At 40.5% G+C, this 11,319-nt stretch overlaps 1 protein-coding gene across 1 annotated transcript; it reads right to left on the reverse strand.

Moving 5' to 3' along the window:
* Positions 1-300: 300 nt before the first annotated feature.
* On the reverse strand, positions 301-4,287 carry b3gnt7 (UDP-GlcNAc:betaGal beta-1,3-N-acetylglucosaminyltransferase 7). The gene is made up of 2 exons (XM_022193499.2): positions 4,055-4,287; positions 301-2,923 (listed from the first exon to the last, which is right to left on the reverse strand). Exon 2 carries the CDS (start codon positions 2,920-2,922, stop codon positions 1,669-1,671), a length of 1,254 nt encoding a protein of 417 aa, XP_022049191.1. The 5' UTR covers position 2,923; positions 4,055-4,287; the 3' UTR covers positions 301-1,668.
* Positions 4,288-11,319: the final 7,032 nt, after the last annotated feature.

Raw genomic sequence — 11,319 nt, forward strand, 5'->3', positions numbered from 1 at the left:
ATAACTCTCTGTCATATTTAAATAGTGTAAGAATAATGGAAATGACACTTTGTTAATAACTTATCAGGGGAAGACGCTATTATTGAGAAAAATACTGATATCAACTAAGACATCACTTTTAGTTGAGTGTTTGTTTGGACATGTATGTTCACTTCATTGTTCAGTTGCATAACTGATACTCACATGTCAACACAGGACACTATTGTTGGGTGACCTGATGCAGATTTTCACATAGATGTTCGACGCCGATAAGGCAAGACAAAAGCAGCCCATCTAGGACAGATTCTTCAAAGACAACTGTATTGCCAAGGCGTTTATTTACAAATAACATTCTATGTACATGTTGATTTTTACATATATTTACACCATCTACACATAATCATCGCACACTACACCCACAGCGTTCAGATTTATAATCATTTAGCGTTCCATTAATATGTTCATCTGTTGCTTTAAATTAAATGTAAGAACCCCAAATTTGCCCCCTTTTTAGTGGGGGACGGTTAAATTAGCATGTCATATTCTCGTACCAGCAATAGTTTTAGTTCACAGTGTCATTTTAAACCCTCTACCAAATCCATGTCAAGTATATCAGCACATTCAAACTTATGGACAGCATATGCATAACAAGTGGTTTTTTTTTTGTGCTTTTTCCAGTAGTGTATATGCAGTAGACATCCGGATCAAATCAGACACATTTCAAAACAATGAATGCAAGAACCTCTACAACACAGAAATGGTGATTTAAATCTTACTTTAGGAAAATGTACTGCATATATAAAACACGCAATGTTGTAGTTCGAATGGTGACCAATGATAAAATTAGGATTTTCTGCCCGAATCACTGAGGTAGAGAGAGTTGTGTCTTTCTCCAACTTTGAAGCCATTTGAAGCCATTGCAGCATACTGGTCCAAGTGCAGTGGCTTTCAAACCAAAGCTTCTGGGGCACTCGCTAATACTAACTGCTCTTACATTTTCAATATCAATCTAAACCAAATATTATTTCCCTCTGATTCATCTAAAAGCACAATATGTTACAGCAGATAAAACTAATTTATGATTTTTTAATCACCTGTCCTGGTAATGAATTTTACCTTAAATATTCAAAGTGTATTCACATTCATGGACTCACTATCATTGGTGATTTAGTGACAGGTCCCCGCCACGAGGATCTTGGTTCCTGATTCTCAGCCGTACAAAAGCAGAAGGAAGAGGAAGAATCGGTGCTGGCCACAGAGAATGGGAGGACCCTTTTCAAAGATTTGCATCACATTAGACTATTATGCAGAATAAGATGCCTTGAAGTGTAGAACAAGTAATTGTCCTCCTTAGTTGACATCTCGATCAATGCATCAGCTCCACCAGGTTGTCGTCACTGAATCTGCACGCTGACAGTGTGAGTCCTTCAAAAAGCTAATATAAATACGTAATTCTGTGTCAACCCCTAAAAAAATCTTTACATAATTTACTAGACTTTAGAAGAAGGTCCTCCGAAAATTGCATAAATGTTCAGAAAAAGCAGATTCAAATATTATCCTGGCACCTCTCCACATAAAGGAGAGATGGGGAAGTCTGCCTCTCATGTAATGTGCTGTACTTCCTATTGGCATCCACCGAGGTAAAGCTCAGCCACTTGGTGCCGGCCTTATCTCGGTGTTCTCGTCAAGCTATAGGAGCTCCACTTTCTTCGAGCATACCAGGTCGCTGTTGACCAGATTCCACATGTGCATGAGGTCCGACGGGAGCAGCTTGTGCACCACAATCATGCTCTTAAAGAAACAAGGTTCTCGGTTCAACTTACTGTTCTTATTTTTCACCAAGCCAAACGTCTTAAAGGCATTGTGTTTCACAGGAGTCACCTGGAGCACCTCAAGACACATGCCCAAGAAAACGTCGTCAATAGGGTAGAGCTCCAGGGTGTCTGCAGCCCAGTAAAGCCTCCTCGCCAGGGTCCCATCCATCAGGAAACCCCCTCCCCCTGCGTATGGAGGGTAAAGCGTCTTATTGTACATAGCCTGGGGGATGTAGTATTTGTTTTCCTTTCTACGAATGGGCCTAGCTTTGAAAATCACATCCCCCACAAACAGGTTCTTATTGTGTTTGCTACTATCTAGGAACTCAAAGATGTTGTCCACACTGACGAACACGTCATCATCCCCCTTGAAGACGTACTGCACGTTGGGGCAGTAAGTGTGGAACCACTTGAGGAAGTGGGTCTCCTTGAGCGTCAGGTTGAAGAAGCTATCTAAGAAGTCCCACTGGAGAATATCCCCATAGATGTAGTCTTCATACTCCACAAGTCTCTGATGGTTCGCTTTTTCCGCCTCATTGGAGGACTTACCGAGAAGGAAGAGGGTCTTTATCCTCTTGCCATCCACCACCTGCTCTTTGCCCCAGGTTTTCCGAATGACCTCCCTGCGGTCATGCTGGGTAGCCACCGATTTAATTACCATGAGCAAATAGATCTCCCCCGTGCACTTCTCTGGGTGGTTGAGTGTCATAGGAAAATACCGGCAGTGGCGATAAAGCAAAAACTGCTTGAAATTGTCCTCCAGCCCCTTGAACCACTCCTGGCTCGAGAGGTTGTGGTTGGCGCTGCAGTTGGAGCTGGTCACATCCCAGGTTCTGGGGCTGCTGTCGTCGCTGGTTCCAGGCTGCTCTGTGTTGGTCCGAGCTTTAGGGGGCGGGTGGTGTCTGCCAGTCTTCCAGAAGCCTTTCATCCTCAGGTACGAGTCGGTGTTCTTTTCCAGAGCAGCTCCGGGCTCAGCTCCCTGAGAGCCATGCATGCGAGCCTGCCTCTCCAGTTCAAAGGGAGCCCCCATACTGATGCTGCCTCTTTGCACAACAGTCAGCGCCACCCCAGCCAGGAAAAACATGACGCTCGCCCTCTTATACACCCTCCAGCGATCTCTGTTGCTCATTCTGCGGGAAGACGAAGATCACAGATGTCAGTCGGGCAGGGCAAAATGATCTAATGTCGTTTAATAGAGGGAAAGCTACATGTTAAATTGCATTTACACCACAGTCTGCAGATTACACCCATGTAGTGAACACTGAGAATCCCTCCGGGTCATTGAAAATATCAAACAGTAAAACTTAATTACAGTTGAAAGGCCTTGACTTGTTAATGTTTGAACCACAGGTATTATAATTGTGATAGGTCTAAGATTAAAAACAACCTCACTAATGAATCCGTAAAGTTTAAGTTTTTCCATTACAATGTTTACTAAATAAGTTGGAAAATATAGAGGAAGAAATTCACAGAAGTCAAAAATGATTCCTTAGAGGTTCAACAGTATGTTTAAATTACCCACATAAGGATATTTGCTGTTTGTGGGAGAACCAGTAAAACCAGAAGGAAAGACTGTCATCATAATAGATTTCTGTCGGTTCATCTAATCTACAAGTACATTTTCTGTTATATGTGTACACAGCATAAACAAAGAACAGCCTCAGAAACGACTGTAATGCCTCATTAACTAGTTCTTTGGCAACAGAACCTGTTACACAGAGCAGTGAATGTAAAATGCTAGTATTTCCTCCAATTGTATTGTGGTGGCTTTATGATTTTAATTTACTCGAAAACAAATTATATTCAGCGGAAACATGTTAAAAAAAGGTTTCAGCTATTATTCAACCTGCATCAGTACTGTTCTTGGAGGAACACGTGGAATGTACAGATTCTCACATTTCCATCATGTCATGCCAGGGCTCGTTGAATTCACGACCACTGAGCAGACACTCCCATGTGGGCCCCTGGGAGAGTTTTTTTTAAAAACTTCTTCTTATTTTTTCCCCCTTCTCCCTCAATTACCACCAACAAAGTGATCAGTACTGGAAGCAGGTTAAACCAACCGACAGGCACAAAATTCGGTCTTTAAATTAGGCACAAATGCACTTGTTGTCAATGTAAATTCAGTTGACTTTTCTGCAATCACAGCCTGAAACACTAACAGAATAAATGGCCACTTGATATAGTAAGAATTATCATTGTATCATTTCCTCCGTTTACTAAAATGCCAGTTTGAAGATCAATTAAAATATGCCACTTACATTTTCTCTTTTGTTTGAGCCGATCAGTGATTGAAGTTGAGAAACCAGGAGCGCTGATTATCGAGACCAGAAAAAAAAAAAAGTGGAATAACTTGACTTTTATGTCTCTTCGGATTTAGGACAAAGTGGTAAAATAATCCTTTCCATCGAAACAATCTCGAGCCAACAAGTACGGTGAGAAAGTAGAGGAGGAGTGCGCGCTACAGGGCAGATGTGCGCTCTGCAATCTGCGCTGCTGAGGACTGAGGTCCGCTTTTAAAGGCGCAGTCGCTGCTACGTAGTGCACAAACCACACACGTGGATCAGAGGCGCTGAGAGGATGTGAAGCTGAGGGGGCTGAGCCCAGCACGGAAATCTATATTTTAACCTGGAAACTGCAATATTTTCGAGATATTTCGGAGGAAAATGAATATAAAATGCAGGATGCAGTGCTGTAGGCAAACACCACTTTCTGTTTCACATTATATTACAGTGGTAATTGCAATGGTTCTCAAATAGTGTGTCTTGGAATTAGTCTTATGTAATTTGATTCAATGTAAAAAAAAAAAAAAAAAGTATAGATACTGTAAAATTCGGGATTTTAAAAATCTCATAAATGCCATAGACTGTATATAAAGACGGACTAGCATCTGGCTCCAAATTTGAAGCCCACCCGGAAGTGTCAAAAACTTGCAATATCACACGGTCCGCTAGGGTTGGCTCCAAAAAGCTTTTTCTCCATAGACCCCAATTCATTTTTGGAGAAAATAAAATTTGATAGACTGATTTTCTACAGCTCAGGATTTTTTCCCATTAGTTTTCATGGTCAAAATGAGAGATCAGGTGGCCAATCTTAAAATAAATCAATACTGAATTTTAAAAAATAAATCGTTAAAGTTGGCGGAGCCAGGGGGCGTGGCTATACTTGATAGACAGCAACAGAAGCCTCTGCGGTAAAATGTGGGCGGGATAAGAGAGTCCTCAGCCAATCCTGTCCCGAGTTGCTCTCAGGTCCAGTCTGTTTGATGACGCTTTTTACGTCACTGGCTCCAAAAAATCCAAAACGGCGACCAGGAAGTAGCAAAATCCGGGCTTCATTTTCTCTGCCTTGAAACCAACGGGTGACGTCACGGTTAGTTCACGCCTGATAAATGTGCATCATAATGAAAACACATCTATTCAACATTTATGTTTAAAAATGTGCAAATAACCCATTAAACAAAGACATCAGTGCAAAATATCTAATTTTAGAAATACATTTACACAAATAAACTTGATTTTAACAGTACTGATGTTTGTATTTAAACAATAAAAATCAATGTGTGAATGTATGTCAACCATCGTTTTATGTTTAAAAATTCCATTCATTTATTTTTTTTAAATTCACTGATATTTTATTTCACATTATTCATGCAAAAACTGGGTCTGTGTTTGTGATTGTAGTGATATTTTTGCACTTTTTTCATTTTTTTTTACAGTGCAGCTACAATAATATGTAAAGATGTTCCATGAAAATATAAAATAAATGCTGTGCTTTGTCACAAAAATATTTGAGAACTACTGATCTAGACGCATGTTGTCAAGTTTTAGCTACTAGCCTGTGTGGAATTTGTTTATCCTACGGGTTTTTATTCCGTTTTTATTGTTTTCGCTTACTTTATTGAATAGTAATTTGGGTGATGTACCCTTTGAAAAGTCCATTAGATGAGAGTCAGGCGTTCACCCGGACGTCCTGTCACACAATACTTCAAATAAATAGCCTAATTAATCATATTAATAATAATGCTAATCACACCAAATCTTCTGTCTGTGTTGCTGACAAAAAAACAATGACATTCATGTCTATGTTTAGCCCAGCGATCATATCTAACTGCAGTGACTCACAATCAAGGAGCAGAAAAATGAGACCAACAAACGATTGCAAAAAAACCCGCAACTCCTTTAAATGAGGCTGACTCGAAAGGTAAGTCAGTCTCCATAAACCCGCATGTTAAAATGACCAAATTTATAGAAGAAATAAACAAGTTTACAGCCTGGTACAGAGTACAGGTTTAGAGCTGATTTTTCTCATTCACGATGACTGTACAATAAGTGACTTTTTATATATAACTCCCACATTTAAATCGTGTTTAGGAAGCTGGAGAAATCTCACACACAAACAAGAAGAACATGCCAACTCCACACAGAGAGATCCCAGGGCAGGATGCAAACCGGGGATCTTCTAGCTGTGAGGCTAACCACCAGCCACTGTACAGCCCTAACAGAATGCCATAAGATTGGAATACGAAGAAGACAAGTTGAGCATACCAAAGCAAAATAGAACAACCTTCAGTCTTTTTATTCAGTGAACCAGTGCTTAAAAAGGCCTTTGAAGAACCAGAAAAAAAATCATTTGGCAAGGTTCAGTTTCCACTAATGTCACTTTATTAGATTGCCCAAGATATCGTATATCAAACTCACGTCACAAAGGCAATAAAACAACAGCGCCTGTGACTGTTTACTACTATTATCTGCTTTTACAACTTATGCTAACATTTTCTCCTTTTACTGTAATTTTTCACTGTCTGCTGCCATTTTCACTGCTGGTTATACTCCTACCGATACTTGCTGCATTGTGTTGAACTATATATGTATGGAAATATAGATATATAGCAGCTGATGGTGAAGACAAAAACAGAACAGAAATATGAATGAAGAAGAATGACGATGTTGCTCAGTGTGCTTTGGATGTTCAGTCGAGCAACATTTTTTTAACACTTTACTTGTAACTGGAAATATAACGAAGGCTACCCATTTGTTAACTTGATTTGATTTTCCGTTTTTTTTTGTTGTTTTTTTTGCATTCTGGTGGCCCCAATTCAATAAAGAGCTTTCAGTGAAGGTAAATGTGAACAAACCATTTTAAATCAAAAGGTATGTGAAATGTTTGACACATATAAATGACACAATATGGAAGACATTTTCAACAACTCATAAAAGATGGCAATAGAAATTTGAGCAAGTGGAATGAATTCCTCAGGCTTATAAACCTTGTGTTAAATGATCGGCTAAAGGGTCATAATATCATTTTCCTGCACGCCACTGATACATCAACAGGAAGTCCAGTGTTAATGAGTCGTCAGAGCAAACTGCACAGTTCTTATCAGCTCTCTGGCCTTTCACAGTCATTATGTGACTAAGGATTTTATTTGCTTAACAAGCTATAAAAGTGACATCGATATTCCATGATCCGCCGTTTGAAACGGTCCACGTGGAAGCTTGCTTCTGTTGCACGTATTCCTCCAACATGACTTCCAAATCTCACCGATAGCTACCGAATGTCAAAAATGTTGCCTCATAAGTGATACAATCCCAGGAATCACAAAGATGCTACTCATGCACCAAGAGATGGCATGTTTTCTTATCATTTATGGATGCAAAACAAGGTTTAATAAGAAGAAAATTTGAGTTGACCATCACTTTAAATATCTCTCCAAGATGAAAACAAAATAAGGGCTGTGTTCGCTGAAATGCTGATTGCATAGCTGTCACCGCCACAACTGCACTTGACCCTTGCTGTGGCAAACTGTGCCCTTCCGCCTCTTTATGGCGTGGGGAAAGAACAACAAAATGTGTCTCCGCACTTCAAAACAGGAATTTTTCAATCCGAAACGCAGCTGCGATCCAAAATCTCTCCTTCCTCTCCTTCTCTCTCCATTTCCTGGATCCAACCAGTCATCCTTCTCAGGGCCATGTGCATCCTGTTGCCTACTGGCCGTGTTTTTTCCCGTTTAGATTTTTCTTTTTCCCCCCTCCTCTCTGTGGATTTGGTCTCTGCAAGTTCTGGAGAGGTGCGAAGTGGTGACGGACATCACAGTATCTTATCTCGCACTGGGATGAAAGGACAACATTTATCAGTGAGGCTTGACAGAAGCTTCAGCCAGCGAGAAAACATGTGACTCACTATAATGTGATTAGTGTTAATATATGTTACTGCAGTTCTGTTGATTTTCATGTCTAATTTATGCTTCATCTTGTATAAGTTGATTCTGCTGAAAAACAGGCTTCAAGTTAGTGTCTGCAGCAACAACGGCAACATTAACGATGCACTGAGCAAAATTTTCATTTTAACAATGGAACATATAGCTATGTATATGAAAAATATTGCTTGCAGTGATGAACCGACAGAGAATTATCAACTATGACAAAATACTAGAGCTCAATAAATTGTTTAATCTACTGAAACAACAAGAGGCAACATAATCATGGTTTAAAATTTAATTTAATAACGATCGCATTGAATTGGTTTTGATTGATCCTTTGTGACGAAACGCCCACTGCATTTTTTTTATGTTTGATTAAGTTAAACGTTTGCTGAGAGGATAACAGAATGAGTCAGACAGCAGGTCTTATTCACAAGATCGGTATTGTTCGCCAAGTCCAAGTATGAAGATAAGGATAATAGAGGTTAATAATTACAGAAGCTGACAGATATGTTTCCACAAGCGATGCAACTTTACAGTTTTCGATAAATGAGCACCTCTGGGCCGGGAAATGGACACAGAGTTGTGAAATTTTTGTCCCCGGCATGCAAAATTACACAATTTAACCACACCTGTCCCTCCACCCCCACACACAACAACAATTTCCTGCTCAACAGCTTCTTTTCACCTTTTGTTGCAGTTTATTCTGGAAAGTCAAGGTGAGCCAAACGGCTGCGGAGTTAAAATGGTAAAAAAATAAGACCGTTAATCAGAAATGGAAAAAAAAAAAAAGCTGCCACTGCTTTTGGCACAGAGGAAGCTTGTGCTAATCCCGTGTTGGGTTTAACACACCTGAGGGACTTGAAGGAGGATTACCTTTGGTCTGTCTGACTTTTGTCAGCTGACTGACTAAAACAACTCCCTCCTTCTTTGAATAAGCTTGAGGCCATGACTGCGAGCTCCTCAGTCACTGTGAAAGAATTTACTGCTCAAGAAGTTAAAAAAAAAGTGGCTGGAGGGAATATTTCTCCCCTCCTTTTCCACTCAGCCATCAACTGGGGATCTTTGTCTCTGGAAAAGCAGATAGAACAAAGGAGGTGTGATCAAACCGTGTTACGAAGGCGTCTGTCAGGTGAGGCTATAGGTAAACACTGGCCTCCTTTCTAAAGCAACCAAGGTTGACCAAAGTTTCCGGTAAGACTTTGGTAGTGCTGACACACCTTCCTGTTTTGTTTCAAATACATGACTGAGTTTGTCCTTTTGAGGTGTCCCACATGCAAAGTGGCATAATTAATATTGATGATTTACTTGATGTTATTTTGGGAATCCAGCTGTGGTTATTATGTGGTTAGCCTACTGAAGCATCAGGACAGCAAAAGTAGAACTGGAAATCCAATTATGTAGGTTTTAATCACATCTTGTGGCCTTCATCAGCAAAGGTTGTTTTGCCATTTCAAGTCAAGTAAGAACAACAAAACCTAGCTTCATGACTACTCTGGCATCTTCTTCTCTCTCCTCTGCCTCACTGTGATGTTACAAGTGGTACTGGGTAATTACTGGGAACAGCAAATGTGACCCACAATTTTTGTGGATGCTTTTTCTCTTCTTTTTTATCCCACTAGCTACAAGATCCAACAATGACCCTAAACTTCAACAAGGGGCAAAAATGTGAGATTTAGGCTTTTAAAAAAAAAAAAAAAAAAAAAGCACTGCCAATCAAATCCTAAAAATGCTCACACTAGTGGAAAATGTGAACATCCACAGTAATTCCATCTGACACGGTCAAAAGCTCCAGAACAAGCAAATAATTAACCCTTGACTTGAGACTTTTTTGTCAGCTGTTGCTTTTTAGTGCTAAAAACAAACTATTAAGCTCAAAACCCGAAATGCCAAAGTCACCTGACAGACAAATCAGCTGAAGTCCCTGCAGAAAAGCATCTCTCACTGCAGAAGTGATGCAGAGTTCAGCTGTGACAGTGATTTATGTTCTATCGCGTTGCTGTTCAACCATCTGCAACCTTCGACCAACATCACAGCGTCCCCTCAAACCTCCCAACCCACAGCTGGGATCTGCCCTAGTGTACACACAGAAAACGTGTAAGTGCTTTCATGCTGAAGGTTAAGAGGTAGTTTGCGAGGACATTCCTGAGAAGGTCAGAAATGTAAAAGGTGAATTCCAAATAAGCTCTGTCTGCTTGATGAGAGGCCTCTTTGACCTTTAACATCACAATGTTTTTGGAAATATCCACAGCTTTGACAGGAATCCTTCTGTCAATATGTAGTGTGCTCTTTGTTCTTTTATTCTTTCCCTTTGTTTGGTGCAGGTACCAAAACCGAATAACATGGTGCGAAAGGAAAGACGGAGCAGTGTTTATGACAAAATGTGGGGGTTGACTTGGGCCTGTTTGTTCAAAGGGACTAGACAAGAGGAAACAGGAGGTTGGGGAGACAGAGACACTGAGACATTGTCTCTTCTTGGTTGGCGTCACCTTTTATCAGCAGTGCACATGGCTGTCTACTGATAAACACATGGGTGCCAGTGATTCTCATGACATGTTGGGCTCTTCAGTGGCATCCCTGCTTTCCAAAACATTTCTTTTTAGCTCTGCAAGCACAAAACTGACATAGTCTAAAAACACATTTTGATGGGGACCCTAGTTCAAGACGGAGCGTCAAGATGATGCAGTGAGAAATGTACGTGAACTTTCAATTCAATTAGCCAAAAAATAAAAGTTTCTGGTCTTGTGGGATCCTGCAGAAGCTGCCCCAATTACTGTTCGATAGTTTTCCATATCAGTAAGCTCCATCCCTTAGTCTTTATCCACATTTGTGTTTTGATAGAAAGCAGCAGCTTCCTCTCTGTCGCCGTTACAGCTGGACAGCTCCAGCGTGGCTCGAGCTCAGGGTTAAATGGCCACCTGGCTGCAAGTGCGTCAGTCTGTCATGTGTGGCCTGTTTCCTCACATTGTGCTGCTCCACGCTGGCAGCGTCCACAGCATTAATTGCGGAATATGTCATTCCTCTGGGGATGCCATGTGAAAGTTAGTAAGACTTAGTCAGCCAAAACTATCAGTATCCCTCTATCCCTCTAGCTTTTATATGTCTATATTTACACTGACTGACCATCTGCTTGTTGTCAAGCAATGTTGTTCCTGTGCGTTACCCAGTATGTTATGGGGCTGACATTTTGATCAGAAGGACTTAATTTGTAGTTACTAGTGACACACAATGGGTGTTTAAGTAGTGGATTCTGGTAGATTGGGGCATGCGAATGAAGACATAAGATCTTTTTCATAACAGATTTGGAATAGTAGGAGAAGCACA

Source organism: Acanthochromis polyacanthus, chromosome 4 (assembly GCF_021347895.1).
Source record: "Acanthochromis polyacanthus isolate Apoly-LR-REF ecotype Palm Island chromosome 4, KAUST_Apoly_ChrSc, whole genome shotgun sequence".
In the NCBI taxonomy this organism is placed as follows: Eukaryota; Metazoa; Chordata; class Actinopteri; family Pomacentridae; genus Acanthochromis; species Acanthochromis polyacanthus.

Bases quoted from the DNA above. Each gene is read 5' to 3' on its own strand.
- b3gnt7 (XM_022193499.2), bottom strand. From the start codon at position 2,922: ATGAGCAACAGAGATCGCTGGAGGGTGTATAAGAGGGCGAGCGTCATG.